Source organism: Eupeodes corollae, chromosome 1 (genome assembly GCF_945859685.1).
Source record: "Eupeodes corollae chromosome 1, idEupCoro1.1, whole genome shotgun sequence".
NCBI lineage: Eukaryota > Metazoa > Arthropoda > Insecta > Diptera > Syrphidae > Eupeodes > Eupeodes corollae.
Window position 1 is genome coordinate 233,472,562 of NC_079147.1, and position 22,461 is coordinate 233,495,022.

The 22,461-nt window shown below is 35.4% G+C and overlaps 1 protein-coding gene across 1 annotated transcript in view; it reads right to left on the reverse strand.

Moving 5' to 3' along the window:
• LOC129954016 (lipase 3) overlaps window positions 1-22,461 on the reverse strand; it is a 56,570-nt gene that overhangs the window by 1,595 nt on the left and 32,514 nt on the right. The window contains exons 3-4 of the mRNA XM_056067609.1: window positions 13,726-13,810; window positions 13,480-13,625 (exon numbers count right to left, since the gene is read on the reverse strand). Coding sequence (XP_055923584.1) covers window positions 13,480-13,625; window positions 13,726-13,810 — 231 coding nt within the window. The remainder of the gene's footprint in view (window positions 1-13,479; window positions 13,626-13,725; window positions 13,811-22,461) is intronic.

A 22,461-nucleotide genomic window follows, 5' to 3' on the forward strand; every position in this document is an offset into this window, starting at 1 on the left:
TTAAGAAAGAGATAATTTCTTGAGATTGTTGATGATCATTTTTGTTTGGATCATTTTATTTTTATTATTACATATTTCTTAAGCAATGGAAATATAAAATTACTAAGCTTCTAGCTGCAAAGGCTTGTTGCTCTATAATACTTAATTTACACACACATAAATGTATGCAATTGTTTCAATTTCTAAATAGTAGTACCCTTAATGTGATGGTAAGTGTGTTGTCATGCCAGGGGCCTTGGGTTCGATCCCTGCCTGTGCTATCTATTAGTCTTTTTTACAGGTACTGCCTCTTGCGAGGAATTGTCAAATTCTCCTAGGTTAATTCTTGTCATGAAAAGTACTTTCTCAATTAGGCGTTGGGATTCGGCTTAAAACTGTAGGTCCCCTCCATTCCTGACAACATTACTCGCACGCAGGAATGGTTGAGAGTTGTAAGTCACTAGGTCATAGTTCTCAAAGGTTGCGCCACCAAAATTTAATTTATTAAATTTCTAAAAGAATAGCATTGGCCTTAATTATATTTGAAAAATTTGGGTATTTCATCGTTTGGATGATGTCGTTTCCATTTAGAATTTTGTCAATGATTGGCTTAGTTGAGTTACAGTTTTTGAGCAGATGTTGGAGGTCAGATATAATATTACAGATAGGACAAATAGGAGGAGCTTCTTTTTTGGGAAGGTTTAGGTGGGTGGCAGAGGTATGGCCAAGTTGGAGTCGGATTTTTTTTAAAATTTTTTATTTGGCGCTGTTTGTGGGGCAAATAGGTTTTGATTTTGTTTGATTCACTCCAACATAGGGGTGATCTTATATTCTCCAATTGTTTTTTTTTTGGCGCTAATCAGTTTTCTTATGAGGTACTTCACGAGGTCATCCTTGGTATAAAAATTATAAAGGTAGGTTGGTGGCTTTCTTGTAAGGCTGGCGCCTTTATCGGCCAGCTTATTTTCACGGATGCCAACGAGTCCAAATGTTCACATCACTTTATGTGCTGGTTTGCATTTACTAATAAAGAGCGGATGCTGTTGATGAGATTGGGGGTGTTGTTGTTGGTATTTATAACAGCTTCGATCGTACAGAGACTGTCAGTACATATAACTTGCTCGTTTCCTTCTTTTATAGCCTCTTGCTTGAATGGCAGTAAAAATTGCAAAGGCTTTTGCAGTTAAGATGGATGCGGTTTGTACAAGTAATCCAAAAAGTATCGTGCTACCATCTTCATTTGTGATATATCAACGTTTGTATGAGTTTTCCGTTGAGATGCGAAGTTTATTATAAAGGAATAAGAGTCGTAAGAGTCGATGAACTAAGGAGGTTTCAGAAGAGCAGAATTTTTTGTTTTTAATTAAAGAATATTATATAAAACGGAAAATTGTATGAAACAATTTAAGGAATTACCTTAAATATTTGTATATTATCCGTTATAGAAGACTTTTTTAAAATAAGACTGACATTATTTACTGTACTGACGAAGATTAAAATTCTTAGATGATTTCCTAGAGGTACCCCAAATGAGGCAAAGATAGGTTTTGAAAGAGAACTCTGTAAATTTGATTCTCCGAGTATGATCGCAACCAAAGAATAAGACTTGGTGGAAAGTTAAGAGCTTTAAATTTGGGGCAAATGATATTGCGAGAAATTTTATCAAATGAATTTGGGAAACGAATTTTACAAGATCTGTAGTCGTTGGCCTACCTTTTAGAAAGCTGTGTTGAACAGGTGAATATATTGACTTACTGTCCAAGTAGAATGAGTCATAAACTAAACTTTTGAAGATTTTTGGAATACATGATAGTTTTAGAAAATAAATGAGTTTTTCTCGTAATTGAAAAAACGAACTGCCAGCGGGATTAAAGGAAAAGATCAGTGAAAGGTTTAGATTATGATATATGTACATTTTCTTAGAAGAATAGATGGGACGCCTACCACAGGGACCGGGACTGTAATTATCTTTGTGTTTGCTGATTTTATTAATAACTAAATCTCTTATTATTTTGACTGAAGCCAACGAAGTTTAAGGAAAACCTTCAACTTAACTGAAAAAACAAACATAAGATATTAACGGGTTTTCGAGCATATAATTGATATTGTTTTGGGGTCAGAAAATGTGGATTTTCAAAAAAAAAAAGAAGCTGGATGAAAGTCCGTCTGATTTGTTTGTATTAGTAAAATCAAAAAGCATTTTGGTTGAAACAAGACTTCGTTTTCAATTTTAATAGAGTAATGGTTCTAAAGAAGTTTATTTGATTCAGATAAGTGATTATATTTGTCAACGTAATTAGAGTAAGAGCCAGATTTCAATGTTAAATGGATTTTTCCAAAGTTTGTTACGTCTGTTCTGAAATTTGTACAGTTATTTGTTATGCCAAGGTGTGAAGGATGTGTAGTTTTTCTCATGAGAGAGACACCAGGGACTAATACCTTTTAATGACTACATCGGTTTTGAAATTTATAGATACAAAGTCAAAATCGATTTGGCTTAAGAGTTTATTCAATTTGTTGAAATTTGTTCTACAAAAGTTGTAATAAGAGCCATCTGATTCTTCGTGAGCTGTGATGTCTTCATAAGAAAAACAAATGGTTATTACAGGTCGAGTTTTGAAAGAAGGTGGTAACTTTTCGAAACTACAAAGTGATGGACTTAAGAAGCTTTATATGTATCAATACAAAGTTTTATACGCATCTATGGAACATCCATCCAATTACTCGGATACGCAGATGATATTGACATAATTGGAAGATCAAAGCGTGATGTCAGTGGAGCGTTTTTGAGCATTGCGACGGAAGCGAAGAAGATGGGTTTAGTGGTCAATGAGGGCAAGACCAAGTATATGCTGTCATCAAAAAAGGACACTGAACGACGACGTCTTGGACAAAACGTCACCATGGACAGCTATAACTTTGAGGTAGTTAAGGACTTTGTCTACCTAGGCACCACTATTAATGCAGACAACGACACCAGCGCTGAAATCAAACGAAGAATAACTCTTGCAAATCGCTGCTTCTTTGGACTTAGAAGGCAATTGAGAAGTAAAGTCCTCTCTCGAGCATGTAAAATCACCATCTATAAGACACTTATCATCCCGGTTCTCATTTATGGCGCTGAGGCCTGGACCCTGTCACAGAAAGATGATAGCGTCTTAGGATGCTTCGAGAGAAAAATTCTTCGGGCGATTTTTGGTCCCGTACGCATAGATGGAGAATAGAGGAGAAGATATAACGACGAGCTGTACGGGCTGTACAGCGACACTGACCTAGTTAGCAGAATCAAAGTCCAACGGCTTAGATGCAAAAAGTGGAGAAATGTTTTGTGAATAGACGAAACAAAGATACATTTGTTCGGAAGTGATGGCAGGCAAACCGTTATTGCCTATCAAATGTGTTCTATAGCAGGACAACGACCAAAAAATCACTTAGATCCCATAGAACATTTTGGGACAGATTTTAATAAAAAAATTTAATGCGTCCGAAATTTGTTCCTTTTGTATACATTTTTGAATTTAAAATATTTTAAGTCATAATAGCTATTACTATAAATAATGGGAAATTTTAGTTTGAAAGAAAAAAAAATAAGAAAATGAAGACCAAACTTGAAAAAAAAATGTTTTTAAGTCAATACAAAATTGAAGTTTTAAAACTCTGCTTGGTGTTTCTATTCTAATTTCCATATCTGTAAATCTAGTACCTATAGGTAGGAACAAATTGGACAAAAGCATACGCGAATTGAGTAAATTTAAAAATATTCAAGTTCAAGTCATAAATAAATATGGAGTCTCGATTTATTCGAGAAAATATGCGTCAAGGCAAGGTGTAATGGTCATCCTCTGATGAGCCCAACCATTACACCGGGGTGAAACGCATACACCTATGTTTATATTTATTTTTATTTTCATTTTAATGATTTTAAATAAAAATTTCATTTTCATGATTTTAAATCATATTTATTATAAATAAATAAGTAAGGTGGCGCTACAGTCCAGGGCTAGTGGGCAGTGGCTTACAACTGTCAATCATTCCTGTGTGCGACGTGCGAGTCTTGTCAATGAAGGAGGGGACCTAAAGTTTATATGCTGAATCCGAGCGGATAATTTTAGAAAACACTTTTTATTACAAGGATTTGTCAATTCTTCGCAAGAGGCAGTTCCTAGGTAAAAGACATACTCGTAGATTCACTTTTTAAAAGTATCAGAAGAAATTTAATAAACAGTGGTACTTCTTTTGCAGTGTCTGCAATTAACATAGGGCGTTTATAATATAAAATTCTCTTGACAAAATTCAAAAGGTTCTTAAAAAAATTGTATTTCGTAAATAAATAAATAAGTGTATATGTATTATTATCACAATCTTAATATGCTTATGATTAATTTGGTATTAAATTCACATTGTCGCACAGCACAATAACCTTAAGTAATAATTGTTTTTATTATCGCAGTCACTTACAAGAGAATTTCTTGAGAATTTTATAAATTCAGAACAGCAAACTTCTCGATTCGTTCGATGAATATTAATGCGAAAAGTTATAAATCCACACACTTTAGGTAAATAATTCGCACTTTAAAGAAACAAAATTAAATTGAATCAAGATTAAACTTCAAAGATGACGTGCAAGGACTTATAACTTAGAAATTATTATCATCTATTATCTGTGAAGATATCAATCTTTTGATGACATACCGATACAGTATATCGTTTCCCTCAAGATAATTAGATAAAATCTAATGAACAGCTCCTGAAAACGAGTAGTAACCAAAAGAAACCGATACACTACACGTTCCTTGTTAACACGAAGACGAAGAACTCCCACCCACCGACCGTCAACGCAACGTCGTCATACAGTATACGAGCCAGACCTATACCAGACCAGGGTTATAATGTTTCAGCTTCAGAACTGGGGTCTGCGTCTGCTGCTGGAACTGGAAGACGATATGGCGAAGCATACTCGGGTAATAACAATTGAGAATTTGAGTCACGTACGATATGAGGTATTATTTTAAATTTGCTCTGATATGCGACGATCCGATCGGAATTAATAGACATTTTTATTTTTGGGTTTTTGTTTTTGGGCACATGCGGCTTCTTGTTTGGTGTTTTTCGTGTTTTTATTGTTGTACTATGGTAGGGTTAGTATCTAGATTCAGTGAGACTGCATGGGGCGTGTTTGTTGTGAGAGAATAAATTTCAATTAAAGTCATTTGAATACGGAAGAACAATTCGTGCAACAATGAACGAATGGTTGGATTTCCAAATATGAGATGTGATTTAAATGCAGGCCTTTTATATGGATAGGCATATGTTTTATTTACATAGATAGGCAATATTTTTGAAACGAATTTATAAGCGTTTAAAATTCGACAGAGGTTTTCAGAAATGAGTTATAAATCTTGTGGTAAATCCTGCGATAAATAGATAATGTATAGAAGTGATATAATTTTTGAGCATACCATATGAGGAAATCAAGAACTTCGATTTAGATCATAACGTCGAAATAGAACCTTTGTTAAACAAAGTAATCATTGACATTGGGACTGAAAATATTGGTATTTTGCTTTCAGTAAATTGAAAGTTTTGTTTTCATAAAAAAGATGATTTTTTACACTTTCAATTACTAATTCTAGTGCCTATATGTACTATGTCAACCAGGTTGACCATATTGCCATCTCGACGCTAGACAAGCTTTCAGTATCATGGATGTCCGAACTTTCCGAGGAGCTAACATCGACTCGGATCACTACCCCGTTGTAGCCAAGGTAGCACTTCGGTTTAACAGACCCAAGGCAAAACAGAGAAATGCTGGGAGAAGATACAACGTCGAACGGCTACAATAGCAAGATATCACCAAATCCTACTCCGACTGAGCTACGAGTAACCTCTCTCGAAGTTACAATGTATCGAGAACCAGTGAAAAAATTGCCAAGATGCAATCAGAAAAGCCGCCTCTGATGTGCTGGGTATCAAGGAGCCACCAACAAAGAACCCCTGGTTTGATAAGGAATGTCGGCAGGCAAATGCAGCCAAACAACAGGCACGCAAAGCGGTGCTGCATAAAAGGACGAGAGCTGCTCATTAGCTCTATGAGCAGAAGAGGCGAGAGGAACGCTGACTTCTCATAAGGAAAAAGAGAGGGCATGAGAAGCGTGCGGTCGAAGTTGTTGAGAGGTTCAAAACCAGGAATAAAGTTCGAAAGTTTTATGAGCAGGTGGAACTAAATTCACAAGTCCATACACTTAGAACCGAAAGCGGAAACATCAAAGTGGAATCGCAGTCAGTGCTGAGGATATGGAAGGACCACTTCTGCAGACTGTATAACGGTGACGATGAACCGAATTCCGCTGTCAAGCAGGATGATCAATTTAACATAGACGACGAAAGCCAACAATCCCGCCTTCCCGGCTAAGGCGAATTAAAGATTGCCATATCTAAGGTAAAGTGTAACCAAGCCGCTGGAGCAGAAGGCTTGAATGCCGAGCTTGTTAGCATGCACCAACTTATCTGTAAGATATGGTTAAAAAAGAAGCATGTCCGTTACATTGAACCTCAGTATTGTTTGCCCAATTCTGAAAAAGAAGACCCTTTAAACTGCACCAACTATAAAGGCATCAGTCTACTTAAGATCACTTACAAAATCTTCTCCTCCGTAGTATGTGAACGTCTAAAGCTCATTGTCAACAACCTGATATGTCCTTATCAGTGTGGTTTAAGACTAGGAAAGTCCACAGTTGATCAAATATTCACATTAAGGCAGATCCTGAAAAAAACCCAAGAACACCAAATCGACACCCACCATCTTTTCATCGATTTCAAGGACGCATGTGACAGTATCTACAGAGACGAGCTGTATAAAGTCATGTCTAGTTTTGGCATCCCTGTCAATGGGGCTTTCGTGAGTATTGAGACAAAGGCGGCAAAAACCGGTTTAACGGTTAATGAGAGCAAAATAAAGTACATGCTGTCATCAAGAAAGGACTTACAACACCGACATCTCGGTGAAAACGTCACCATCAACAGACGTAACTTTGAGGTAGTTAAAGACTCGGTCTACGTAGGCTCTACTATGAACGTTAAAAACAACACCAGCGCTAAGATCAAACGAAGAATTACTCTTGCTAACGGCTGTTTCTTTGAGCAAAGAAAGCAATTGAGTAGCAAAGCCCTCTCTCGAGCGACAAAAGCGTCACTATGTAAGACCCCCATCATCCCAGTCCTGCTATACGGTGCAGAAGCATGGACAATGACAAAAGTGGATGAAAGCACCTTGGTTCGTTTCGAGAGAAAAGTTCTTCGTGTGATCTACGGCCCCGTATGCATCGAAGGGGAGTGGAGGATAAGATGGAACGACGAGCTGTACGGGCTGTACAGTGACGTACTAAGCCAAAAGGGTAAAATTCCAACGACTTAGATGGCTGAGTCACGTAGAGCGTATATGTAAACCAATGCTCGGGCCCGGAAAGTCTTCGAATTCACACCCATAGGGCAGCACAGTAGAGGAAGACGGTGGATCAAGTGAGCGCGAAACTGGAGACATCTAGAGAGAGACCGAGCTAGATGGGGAAGTTTGTTGGGTGAGGCTCTAGTTCACATAGGATTTTAGTGCAACCTTAAGGAAGTAAGTAAGTACCATGAACTTATCTATACTGCTGAACAATATAGGCATATAACAAGAAGTTATAAAAATAACTTCTATTATGATAAACATGCAGAATTGTTTTCAATCTTCAAGACAAAATTAATATCTGAAACACAACTTAAAACATTGTAAACGAATAAATAAGCTTTCCTGTAAATTTTAAATGAATAAGAATAGACAAAACCCCAGTTTTTTTTCTCGAGAAATTAAAAACAAGAAACTTCAAACTTAAAACATTACAAATTTAAAAGATCAAATGCAGTTTATTCCCCTGAAGCATATTATTGGGTTTGTAAAAAGTAAATTCAAAAAGATTTTATTATTTGTTTTGCAAAAATTGGTTAAGTATTCTTCCTGACCGAATATATAAAAACTATTTCTGAATTATTTAAATGAATTAAAGGTTATATTTTTAGAAAGTTTGTTCTGTTATTAAAAAAGTTTTAATTCGAAGTCCTGTTTTATAAAAACTTCACAACTGTCACTTAACACCAGTGTTACCTCTGTAAATTTTCATAAAGTGAAAGGAACCCATTTTTCTACCTTTAACTCCAAATCTCTGTCTCTTAAAACATTTAAAGCTGAAATCATTAAATGACATGTTTCAATTTTTTATTGGTTATTAGTAAGTTTTGTTTTATAAGCGAAAACTTGAAAAATATTTTCTCATCTCTTACAAATTCGTACAAGTTCGTAGACGTAAATTTATTTACGTTCCTATTTTGAATTAAAATTGTTCTATATTTTTAATTTTTAAAATACTCTCGCAAAATCAGCATCATTAGCTTTTAAATCTAAAGCTTTATACTCATCTATTATTTTTTGGGATAAGAAATTAAATTTTCAAATTCTTAAACCAAATCGAAAAAATTTAATTCATTTCCTAATTGTATAACTTCTGGATCCAAGAAACGTAACATACAGGCCTATTCTGCTATTCACGTTAATCATATATTCGATTCACCCATTTTTTTGCATTCTGCTATCCATCGGATGAACTACATTATCCCAAACCAATTTTTCCAATGATTCATACAAAATTAATGAATAATTTGTGTAATTTTTTGAAATGGGCAGTATTGAATTTTGTATTCCAATTGTAAGCAGAGAAATAAGAGAATCCTTAAACCTAGAGCTTAGGAGAAATGTTAAAAAGTGTCTTCCTTCCCCTAAAAATGTTAATATTCTTTTATTTATAAAACAAATATTCTAAATTTAGCAATTAATTAGTTTTCACTTACATTTTGCTTACAAAAATTAACAAACCAGACATCAAATGAAAAATCCGCTGCATTTTATATGCGGATCTGAATTGTATAAAATTAATGCTTTCAAGTGACATACATACACAGATTCACTTCGAATAAATAGCAGAATAGTGATTTGTGAAAATTCAAATAAAATTCCCCCAATGAATAGCAGAATAGTCCTGATAGAAAACATTTTATCATTAATATTCATCCTAGCTGCGATTTAATCACATACATATTACTTGATAATATTTCAAAATATTTGCTTTAATTTAAAGAACTTCGGCGTCAGTAGTTGTCTTTTACTCTATTTTATGTAATTCAACATTAAACAAAATTCCTTCTTAACAAAGTTTTGATATACCGTAAAATGGGGTTGCTTTGCCCCCCCGGGGTTACTATGCGCCACTGACTAAAAGAGCTAATTTTTTTATTCACGCTCAGACATGTTACGTTTTAAAAACCGAATCTACCGTAATGTATACACACATACATATTATGCATCTGCTCCATATTGCAACGGAACGTGTCCCTGCAGTTAATAAAAAGTAGTTACCGAGTAAAGTTGACGCAGAAAATTCTTCAGATTTTTTTAGTGGAAAATTTGGTGTGTTGCAGATGATTGAACTTTAAAGAAGTAAGTACTAATTTTCTATTTATAATATTGTTTTTTTTGTTTGCAATAATTTAAGCATGGACTTTGTTTGTTTGATAAATAGTGTTTATAATGTTTTTTTGTGAACACGAATTTTTTTTATTTTGGGATTACTTTTCTCCTGGATGTTTTGGGGTCCTTCAATCCACCGAAACAAGTGTCGAAGAGATGCACTTTTTCCGTTTAAGAGCTAAACGACATACATATGTATGTATTTACATATATGTATTCTTAAAGCTTTTTATTCTTATCATACACTTTTTTGAATTCCTTCTAAAATAACTATTTTTAAATTCTAAAATAGTATTTTTGTTTTGTTTTTAAAGTGAATTATTTTGTTTTTGTTTTGAAAACTATTATTTATGTTTAATTTTTGTTTGTATTCTTTAATTTTAAAGCTTTTGAAGCAATAAACAGAGGCTGTTACGTTTAACAAAAAGTTGGGTTTTAAACTTTAAATTTTATTTTGCATATATGATCCTTTCGATCAAGGTTATTTAAATAAAATACATACTTTTCCCCAGCTCTTTATATAAAAAAATAAAGTCAAAACATTCAGATTTAGCAAAGTAACCCCATTCCTTAGACGACTTTGCCCCACTTTTTAACCACAAAAAAAGGATTTTAACTATTATTCAAACGGTTTTTATACCGAAAATGCTTTCTTTCACATCTTATTAATAAAAATGCGTTGAAAAACAAATAGATACAAATTATTATAGCACAATTTTTAAGAATTTTTAAGAGATTTCTGAAAATAAAACAAAAACGGAGCAAAATGTAACCTTACTTAGCACCAGGGACAAAACATCCTTTACAGAAGAAAGTAGGTATATAATTTGTGATTCTTCACTCTCAAAATGTTTGTAAGCCCTATTCATGATGCCTGAAGTACAAGTGACATGATGTTTAGTGCACTGCGCCGAAAAAAGGAAAGGACTACTCCAACCCTCTTCGGTCGATAAGTTTTCTTCCGAGCATCAGCAAAGTTTTCGAAAAGATCATCAATAGGGCCTCAGCCATGCAGTAAGCGGCTGAGCGGCTAAGCGGCTGAGCGGCTGAGCGGCAACTCTAAGCGACGTATGGCTAGGCACTAAGCGGCTGAGCGGCAACTCTTGCGACGTATGGCCAGGCACTGAGCGATTGCTTTTGAGCGATAAGTAGTTAAAATGCCGTTGTCAAGAACAGTTCGCCGTATTTTACTGTCGGAAAATCGTTTGTTTGTGTACAAATTACTTAAACGTACACAAAAAAGAAGACGATTTGGTGTTCATCCGATTAACCAATTAAGATCGGAGTTTGGAGAATTTAATCTTTTATTTTTGAATCTACGAAAATTTCCAGATAGATTCTGGCAAGCATCTACGTATGTCTATCGAATCTTTTGATTTGCTGCTTGAAAAAGTGCGTCCTAGATTAATAAAACAAAGAATTGCTATTGCTCCAGAGCAGAGATTAGTTTTAACTTTAAGGCATGTATATTTATTATTTTTTTTCCGCTCAGCCGCTTACTGCGTGGCGGCGGCCTAAGTGGGCTGCGGACAGCAAAATAATTCCGAATAAACAGTTCGGGTTCGAGGTGGGCCATGACACAATTCATGCTGCGTCTAAACTCGTTTCTGATATCCAATGGAATATATCAAAACAACAATGCACAGGTGCTGTTCTGGTTGATTTGGAAAAGGCCCTTGACACCGTATGGTTAGATGGTCTTTACCTTAAACTGAGCAGGCTTGGCATTAGCAAGCCATTGTTGGATATACTTTATGATATGCTTAACGGTAGAAAGTTTGTTGTCAAAAGTGGCAATGTAACTTCTACCACAACATTCTCAATTAAAAATGGTCTTCAACAGGGAGCGGTGAATTCGCCGATTCTCTTCAGCATTTACACCAGCTATCTGATAGGTAGTCTTACAAAGGCAATTGCGTACGCCGACGATCCAATTGCGTACAGAACGGTCCGAAAGGTTGCGGTTATTAGAACTCTCTTGCAGCGTGATTTCGAGAAGATTCAGCGATATTGCGAATTGGAAACTGAAAATAAATGTCCAGAAGTCGTAGACAATTCTGTTCCGGACTCCGTTGGCTAGGGCCACGAGGGATACGTACACGAATTGGCGCACGATGGTAATAGTTGATCTTCACGGGCAGCCATTAGCGGGCAAAAGTGTAGTGAAGTACCTCGGTATCTGGTTACATCAGTATTTATATTTCGACAGATTATAAATACTCCAGGGCCAGAGGAGCTTTCGCTCTGACGAAACGGCTGTTTCAAAGTAGTCGGCTTAACCCCAGAGTGAAAGTAAATTGCTAAATGGCCCTTATACTGCCGATGATCGTTTATGGTTGTCCTGTGTGGTTCAACGTTGCCCCTTCCCTTCTCGTGTTCGAGCGGCAGTGTTTACGACGCTGTACCGGCTTATATCGAACAGCCGAATCTTCCTACATGCATTACTATTCCAACGAGTTCCTATACAACGGGGCTCGAATCAACAGAATTGACAATTTCGTGATAAAACTCGTTCGAGGTCACATTGCAAGAGCTATGTCTTCGACCAACAAGTAAATTTTCCGGGCGTTCTATCCGAACGACGAGTTTTTTGAGAGTGCACGGTTGAGCAGCTTCATTCCACCTGAGGCATTCCTCTTTTTAGATAGATGCGGCCTGATACAGGATAGATTGGCAGTTCCTCTAATCTACCATGTCAGACGACGAACCGTGGATAGGCGACTCCTGTACAATCGGGACGTCATGGCACAAGGCGGAGCAGAGCTCCTTCTGTTTGGTAGGGCTGTGTCCGAACGGGACCGAACTGTTAGGGTGAATTGCAAGGAATTGACAAATCCTCCAAGAGTAATTCTTGTCATGAAAAGTGTTTTCTCAAATAAGCCGTTCGAATTCGGCTTAAAATTGTAGGTCCTCTCAATCCCTAACAACAGTACACCCACACAAGAATGGTTAAGAGTTGTAAGTCACTAGGCAGCAGTTCCCAACGAACTGTTGCACCACCCAAATTATTTATCTACGACAAAAATTTAAAATAAACAAGGCTAGTTCCATTTAATTGTCTAATATAATTGAAAGCTCCATTGTATTTGATCAAAATCGACTTAGTTTTAAAAGAGGAGTCCTGGTATCCGAACGTTAAAAAGGTGACATTAAAGTGTCCCCAAATAGGTAACTCTGCTTAACACCTTCTTGCTCACAACGCTTTAATTGTTCGACTGCTTATTTTGTATAACTGGATATATAGCTACAAAATCACTTGAGGAACGTGTGAAGAAGCATTTCTTTGTCTGAAGTCTTTAGAAAATGTCGAATTATTCATCATCAGACCATTTAAACCCTCATAAATCATTTTTCAAGATCAAAAGATTAAATGGATGGATCATGCATCATACAGTCCTAATTTACCAACCAGAAGCCTTTGCGTGTTCCATAAAATCAAAAACAAATTGCGAGGACAACGAATTTCTAATACCAACAAATTATCTGTTGATGCTTTCAAAAGTCATATTTAAAATCTCTTTCTCATAAAAATGCATATTCAAAATAAAATTCTTATGTAGCTAATACATCAATGTTTTGCAATTTCAAAGACGATACAATAGTTTAAAAAAATTGGATTCCAATGAAATATTTAACCTAAATATCTTAATTCTAAGAAAGGAATTCAACAAAACCCTAAATAAACCTATGATACTATTTTCTCCTTGTGATAACAAAACTTTCCATCATCCCCCCTAATATCAGACAAACTCATTTTGAACTTTGAAACAATATAAATCATATAAAAGCTGTGTTTATTTAACACTTCATGTTTGAAAATTCTTCTATGTTCAATGTACACACATATAGATAGATATTTGTACATATCTATGTTTTTGTTAACACATTCTTTTCCTTTTTACCAAAACAACAACCCCTTGCTGCCTTTTCACATAACTCACCTGCTTAGCATTTAAAAAGTCTTTGTTTCCATAAAACAAATTCAATGGCACCCGAACATTCCGTAAATTGTATTCTGGTGGAGTCTTCCGTTTGTATCGTCGATAGTTCTCCTGTTTTGATTTGTAGTCGAATTGTTGGAATTTTCCTGATGTAAATGGAATTGAAAGAAAAATACAGAATAAAATGAAAAAAAGAAAAAACAAGAACATCAACAACAAAATTCCAAATAAAATTTAATAACTCACCTGAATTTATAAGTTGTCCGAAGTGTTGAAATTGCTTCCTCGAAATACCAGCTGGAGTTGTTTCGAAAATTTTTGGAAATAGCGCCTGGAGAAAAAGAAGAAGAACAAAATGATGGAGTTATAGTATAAAAGGAATTCATTCAAATATTAATCTTACAATTAAATAGACTATCTTGTGGCTGGAGAAATGGATGAAATATTGATATAATAAAAGGAAATATATTTAAATAAGGGATGTGTCTTGGTCAAAAGTATACTTTCTGTAAGCCTTTTGAAAGATTCAGCTTGTACTACCAAACGATTAAGAATCAAACGATTTTACATGTTTCAATTTTGATTGATTGGAATTTTTCGAAGTGAGGAAGGAATCCTATTTCATATCAAGAAATTCCTTGCTATTAATAGTAAAGAAAAACTGATACTTTTCTAATAATCTTATTTACAAGCAGGAAATTGTGTTATTTCGTCCGATTTTTCGAAATGTAAGATGATTCTTTTCATTTGAATTGTGTAATGAAACTAATTGTGAGTGTAAGCATAGGGACGTTTGTCGTGCCGGTTTCGGTTCTACATAATTTTTAGATCGAATACAAGTTAGTATTGATCTAAAGTGAATTTTATTTGCTTACACATAAAATCTCTATTTTTATAATGGAAAATACTACATTTAACATTAGAATAATTCTTTCAAACGTTTCATGGGAAAAAATTATACTATTTTTAAAGAAATTTTAATAATTTGATCACCGTAAAAGGCGTTGCTCGTTATTTGTTACTGGTAAATCGTACTTAATTTTAGAACAGAAAAAAGGCCCGTTCCCGGTTGTTTATCAGATCAACAATAATAACAATTCGTTTAAAATTAAGAATGTTCAAAGTCAAAAAGGTAGTATCCTCAAATCCCTAGTGAAATGATAAACGTTTCCTTGCGAAAGATAGTTTTCAAATATCGGTGGAAAAAGACTTATATTGTAATGGACCGAAGCACTGTTAAAAAAGTGTCTTGAAAGTTATAACAAGTGTTTCATTCGAAATGTTATAAAGAATTTTAAGGGCCGATGTTGATTTTGAATAAACACAAATTATTTAGGAAATGAGTGTCATTTCTTTTTATTATTTCTATGGTTCAATTTTTGCAGTACCCGTGGCATGATGGTTGGTCTTGGTTTCGCCTCTTGCGAGAAATTTACAAGTACTCCAAGAGTATGTCTTGTCATGAAAAGTGCTTTCTCATGTTAGCCGTTTCGATTCGCCTTAAAACTGTAGGTCCACAGGAATGATTGATTGTTGTAAGTCACTAGGCCCTAGTTCTCAGCTACCTGTTGCGCCACCTATAATTTATTTTTTGCATGGTTCAATTTACTTTGGCCAAATTTACATATCGGCCAAATGACCTTCACAACTTCAACGGCACACCTCCATACGATGGTCCAAATTTTCGATGAGGCTACGGAAAAATTGAAATGCTATTCCGTTAATTTTGCTGAATTATCTCACTCTTTGACAGAGCTATTGAATTTGTGGCGCAAAAGAGCCATTTTTCGTTAGCTGTGTGGCAAGTTGTAATGTCCTGTTGAGATAACATACCATCCACATCCATATCTTCCAACTCTGGCCAAAAAAAAGTTCATTTTCATCTTACGATAGCTAACACCATTCACATTAAATGCCTGACCGATCTCATTTAAAAAGAATACGGCCCGATGAAGCCGCCAGCCCATAAACCGCATCAAACAGTCACTCTTTGTGGGTGCATTGGTTTTTTGACAGTCACTCTTGGATTATCATTCGCCTAAATGTGGTAAATCTGCTTATTGACGAATCCACTAAGGTGAAAACGTGCTTCATCACTAAAATTTTCTTCAAAAATTGATCATTCACTGTTCCTATTTCTTGCATCCTTTTATTAACCATTGACGACGCATAAAATGATCAAGAGGTTCTAGTTTTTGAGTCAATTGCACCTTGTAAGCTTTTTAATGTAAGTCTTTGTGCGTAATGTTCATCAACGACAAGTGTGAGAGGTGCAATTGTTTGGGCACGACGACGAGTTGAAGTGGCTGGCTCTTCAGTCACACTATCGCGAACATCAGCAATATTTTCTGCAGTTCGAGCTGTACGAGTATGCTCTGGTGTTTTTACGTCTTTTACAGATCACATTTGCTCAAATATTTGCACGTGGATATTGTATGTGAAAACAATTGGTATTCACATTTGAAAGATTAATTTGACCGAAGAAATCACGAAATGCACGATATGCATTTAGATTTGAACGATCATGCTCTTAATAAACTTGAATAACTTTAAAGCGTTCTAGATTGTGTATCGTTCCATGATTTAAATTGAATTGATCTGAAATTCAGAAATGTCATATAAAATGTAAAAAAAAACTTGACGTTTTGGTGTGGTTCACATTCAATATCGGCCCTTAAAATTTAAACACTCTTTTTTATTTGTTGTACTCCTCAAATATGAATAAGAAGCTGCAACTTTCCATAAATCACGTCCATTTCAAAAATAAGTCAAGCTTCATTTTTATAATTGAAATCACATCTGTTTTTAAAAAAATCCTCATACCGACTAAATCTTGTCGAATTGAAATCACTTCAATATCGCCATAATCGAAATGGAGAACACAGATTTAATCTAATTTTGATTGAAAAAAAAGAAATCGATATCAAGAAAAAAGAATTTCAGAACTCCAATTTTAAAAAAATTTCCAAATTTAGGTCAGAAATATTTTTATTTGTTTCAATTCGGTTCAATTTTTCTTTTCAATTCAATTCAATTTGTCTTTATTCTTATTAATTTAAATTGGTCTCACAGAAGTATTCCTAAATAACTAACAACATAAGATTATAAATATAATGGCGCAAAATTTATTAAGGCCTTAGCACGATACTAGTTAACAATTTACTACATATATACATAGTTATCTACTAACTTTTTACTAATTTTAAAAACTTTTTATTGTTTTGCTAACTAGTATCATCCTAAAACCATTTTATTACCAAAAAAAACATGAACACATCTAAAAAATGACAGATTGTGGAGCAAACAAAACAAACATGCCTTAATATTTTTGCAAATGTCAAAGTGACAACATTGAATTTGTATTTTCTTTTTTCATTAATTTTGTTTTCATAACTCGCCGTGGTTTATTTGCGCTAAAGTTTAAGTTCCTTGCAACTATTTTGGATATTAACACAGAATAATATTAAACATTTATTCTACCAGGTAAAAGAATTATTGTTTAGTGAAAAAGTTTAAATGAAATGTGCATTAAATTATTGAATATCTGCGATAGATCTATTAATTTACTTTTTATGATATCTAGAAATAAATTTTATTTCACAATTTATCAATTTTAAAACACTTTGTCACATTTGAGAAAAATGACATAACAGATTTAGTACGATAATAAAAAGATAAATAAGCCATTTGGTGATTTTAACTTTAGTAAAACGTTAAGAAGATAGTACGATACTAAACTCGTTTAAAATTATCAAAATCCCTTTTTTAACCTAGTATCATACTAAAAATAATTTAACACCGTACTAAATCGTCTAAAATTTTGCGCCAATAAGATAAGTCAGTGCCATCTGTTATTTGAGAAGATTTGTATTATGTCCAATTTAAATTTTGGTCAAAAGTAACACTTTCAATTATAAAGCAGTTACTGTTGCAATTGACGCTTCTTTCAAATGATTGACCTCTGAGTACTACACATGCCGTTCAATTAGTTATGTTTACTTAATTTATGTGAATAAAATATTTTAGGAATGTCTGGCGATACTTTGCAGGTAATAATAAAAACCATAAGCTTTTTTTTAGTACTGACCATAGCCTCATGTTTCGCAAAAAAATATCTAATTATGTGAATATCATATCAAAAATTTGATTTAAGGGACTAAAAGAGCAATAAGCCATACCGGATCATTAAAATCCTTTAATTTTACCTAACAGAAGTTGAAAAGGAGAATTAAAGAAAAAAAAGAATAAAATTGGACCAAGTACAGAACCCTGTGGAACACCCAAGTGGTTAATTTTAAAGCAACTAAAACTGAACTGAATTTTTACACACTGTGTTCTATTTTTGAGATAAGACTCGAACCATTTTAAAACGAATCAAGGAAAGCCACTTTTAGAAAGTTTATCTAGTAAAATATGGCTTAACAAGTCAAACGCTTTAATTACTATCTACAAAAAGTTCAGCACTATATTTTTTGCAATCTAAACCATTTTGCAGAATGCAACAAAAGTCCAAAAGAACATCTTCAGTAGAAAGTCCAATCCTAAAACCTAACTGCATTGGATTAAAGAAATTAATTTTATCAAGATAAACCAGCATTCTTGTTTTTATAAGCTTCTTCAATACCTTTCAAATTAAAGGTAGTAACGAAATTGGTCTAAAATTAGATTTATCGTGCCTAATTCCTTTCTTGAATAAAGGAATTACTATTCCACCCTTAGTTCATCCGGAAATTTCGCAGAGTCAACAATTAAATTGAAAAGATAAGATAACATGTCTACTAGGTTAGGGCCAACGTTTTTTAAAAGTTTATTTGAGATCTAGGATTTTCTATAGGAAGTTGAATTGATTAAGGAATTTTTTTTTTGATGATGATGAATTTTTCATGTATTGTCAAGGGCGGATCCAGACTTTTCATCAGGGGGGAGGTAGGTCACACTCTTAGATGAGTTTTTACTCACCGCTTAAAAATGTTCTTTATTGCTTTGGAAAGGAGGCTAACAAAATTTAATAATTGCTTAAATGACAACTTTAGTTATCAAATTATTTAAGAACACTGTTGTCCAGCAAGGTATGGTCTAACTATTTAATTTGGATGACTCCCTGCATAGAAAGCATACCAAGATTATAACAGTTTTCTAAATATGCCATATTTAAGAGCTAAAACACAATAGTTTAGAGAGTTTTTGGTGCATTTCGCGAAGAAATGTAGGAAATTGTTTTGAAACGTTGCTTTTTTCCAAAAATACAATACAGTTTTCTTGTTTTCGTTTCTATTAATGCAAAAATTCAAAAGTTAAGAAAATTATCGAGGATCTGGTATGTAGGTCGGGTTTTTTTGAACCAAGTTTTTTTGAACTCAATTTCCAGGATTCTCTTATTACTATCGTTATCAATCAGCTTATTCGTATTTTGATCTTAAAGGCGTTAACAAAACTTACAAATTGTAGAGATACAAAGGTTTTGTTCTTCAATTTAAGGAAATAGTTGCATTTAAGTACACTATTTCGCAAAAAAATAAAATTAAAACAAAGTAAGGTAGGTAAACAAATAAGTTTTGAAGAAAAGTTTTTGTAGCCCTCACAAACTACACGTTTTAATGCTTTTATGTCAATAGATATGAAACAAATGTTGTCCCCTTTCTGAGATATTTTTTTCGAAAATCATTTTAAATTTTGTTTTAAAAATAGGTTTGGTAAGCACTAAATAAAGAGCTTATAAACATACATAAGTACATTTTACATTTAAATTTCGTCAAAAAATGTTGTTCGACACTTTCACCTAAACTAAGAGCCAACTCCTCCCACTTTTTGACTAGATTACCCCTGTATGACAAAATCTTTTTAAGTACTTGTCTCGAAAATCTTTCTTCGTCCATTTCCATCACCTTAATAATGTAGTCAAAATTCAGCTTAAAGGTCCTTAAGAACAATGGAGGTTCAGTTGTTTCCAAATGTAGCATATAAATTGGAGTGTAAATTGGTAGCTGAAAAATGCGCTTCAAGATATACCTGAAGAAGCTTTTCTCCTCCTCCTATTGGCAATATCCCCAAACTTGAGCGCCATAAAGCATTATAGAAGCTGCTGTCGCATGAAAAATGTTTAGCTTTGAACTATGCTCGACACCTTTATTATCGATACAACGTTTCCACACAGAAGAAACTGCTCTTTTCGATTCTGCTAACTTGGACTCGAGGTTAGATGTTATTAAAACCCCTAAGTATTTTTAGCCAAGGTACAGCTACGGATATCCCGATCGAAGCCAAAACAAGGAAGTACTGTGAGAAGATTCGACGTTAGACGGCTACAATCGCAAGAGACTGCCATATCCTTTTCTAATCGAGTCTCTAATAAACTCTTAAGGAGTCCTATGCTTCCTGCATTAAGCATTGAAAACCAGTGACAACATTGCCTTGCAGCCATCAGAGATGCCGCCTCTGAAGTGCTAGGTTTCACACTTTCGCCACCACAGCGAAACCCCTGGTTTGACGACGAATGCCGGCAAGCGCACGCAGCGAAACAAGAGGCATACAAAACGGAGCTGCACAAAAGGACTAGAGCTGCTCGCGAGCTCTACGAGCAGAAGAGGAGAGAGGAACACCGGCTTTTTAGACGGAAAAAAGAGAGCATAAGAAGCGCGCGATCGAGGAGATAGAGGGATGTCACAACAGGAATGAGGTTCGTAAATTTTACCAAAAGGTAAAAAAAACCTCCCAAGGGTACCAGCCACGAACCGAAGCCTGTAAAGACGATCAGGGGAACATCGTAGTATGACCGCAGTCGATGCTGAGAATATGGAAAGATCACTTCTCCAAATTATGTAACGGCGATGACGATCCGAATTCTGCTGTAAGGGAGATAGAACCACTCAACCTCGGCGACGCAGATCAACAATTCCGCCTACCCGACCTTGACGAAGTGAAGATAGCTATATCTAAACTTAAGTAAAACAAAGCTGCTGGAGCTGACGGCATCGCTGCCGAACTATTCAAAGCAGCAGGCGATGACTTGGTAGGGAGCATGCACCAACTCATCTGCAAAATATGGTCGGAAGAAAGCATGCCCGATGAGTGGAATCTCAGCATAGTGTGCCCGATACATAAGAAAGGAGACCCTCTAAACTGCGCCAACTACAGTCTCCTTAGCAATGCGTCTAAAGCCATTCGTCAACAACCTGATTGGTCCTTATCAGTGTGGCTTCAGACCAGGAAAGTCTACTATCGACCAAATATTCACACTACGGCAGATCTTGGAAAAAACCCAGGAGATTCAAATCGATACCCACCATCTCTTTATCGATCTTAAAGCCGCGTATGACAGCATCCATAAGGAAGAGCTCTATAGAGCAATGTCTAGTTTTGGCATCCTTGTCAAACTTATCCGTTTGTGCAGAATGACGATGCACGCTACTCTATCAAGGTCAGAAAAGATCTCACCGAGGCATTTGGTGTCAAAAAAGGTTTTAAATAAGGTGATGCATTGTCATGCGACTTTTTCAATATCGTTCTGGAAAGAATTGTGCAAAACTCAACCGTCAACACTAGAGGCACAATCTTCCAAAGGTCCATCCAATTACTCGGATACGCAGATGATATTGAAATAATTGGAAGATCAAAGCGTTATGTCAGTGGAGCATTTTTGAGCATTGCGACGGAAGCGAAGAAGATGGGTTTAGTGGTCAATGAGGGCAAGACCAAGTATATGCTGCCATCAAAAAAGGACACTGAGCGATGACGTCTTGGACAAAACGTCACCATGGACAGCTGTAACTTTGAGATAGTTAAGGACTTTGTTTACCTAGGTACCGCTATTAATGCAGACAACGACACCAGCGCTGAAATCAAACGAAGAATAACTCTTGCAAATCGCTGCTTCTTTGTAAAATCATCATCTATAAGACACTCATCATCCCGGTTCTCATTTATGGCGCTGACGCCTGGACCCTGTCAAAGAAAGATGAGAGCGTCTTAGGATGCTTCGAGAGAAAAATTCTTCGGGTGATTTTTGGTCCCGTACGCATAGATGGAGAATGGAGGAGAAAATATAACGACGAACTATACGGGCTGACCTAGTTAGCAGAATTAAAGTCCAACGGCTTAGATGGCTAGGTCATGTCTTCGAATCCAATCCCGAGGGACGGCGGCGCAGTAGAGAAAGACCGCGACTCAGGTGGCGCACCCAGGTGGGAGAGGATCTCAACCAACTTGGTGTGTGAAACTGGAGACGGCTAGCTAAGGACCGAGCTAGCTGGAGACGCATGTTGGTTGAGGCCCAGGTCCGCCCCGGACTGTAGCGCCACCTTAAGTAAGTAAGTATTTTTACTCTCGAACAGTTGCAACGTTTTCGGCTTTGTACATCCACTTTTCATTATTTGCATATCTTCCCCCTCCGCCCCGAAATATCATACTTTTAGACTTCTGTAAATTAATTGACAGATTCCAATTTTTTACAGTATATAATCCAGTCTGTTCACCATACGCTGCATTCCTGCAACCGATTCAGATAAAAAAAAAAAAACATTATCATCCGCAAATATCAGTCCTGGTATCCGAGTACTTCCCAACTGGATTCCTCCTCCGACCTTCTCAAAGATATCGTTAATAAGCAAAACAAATAGTAGTGTTCTCAACACACAGCCTTGTTTAACTCCCATTTCTGCTGCAAACCCTTCGCATATATCGAGCCCTTCCCGCCATTTTATCGTAAGCGACATTTTCAATAAAAAAGAAAACTTAATTATTAAAATTTGCTAATAACACATAGAACCTTGGAGGCTGTTGCTATTTCTTAACTTAAGGATAATTACTAATTTTCAATACTGACTATGGGCACAAGTTGTTTCAAGGACCAGCAGTAAGCTTTTGATTTGTCGTTTACGATAAAATTAATTTTGGCGCTTACAATAAATTTGCGGGAAGGGCTCGATATATTCCCCATCCCAAACGTAGGCCACATTATTTTCATACATCGCTCTAACAAGGGTA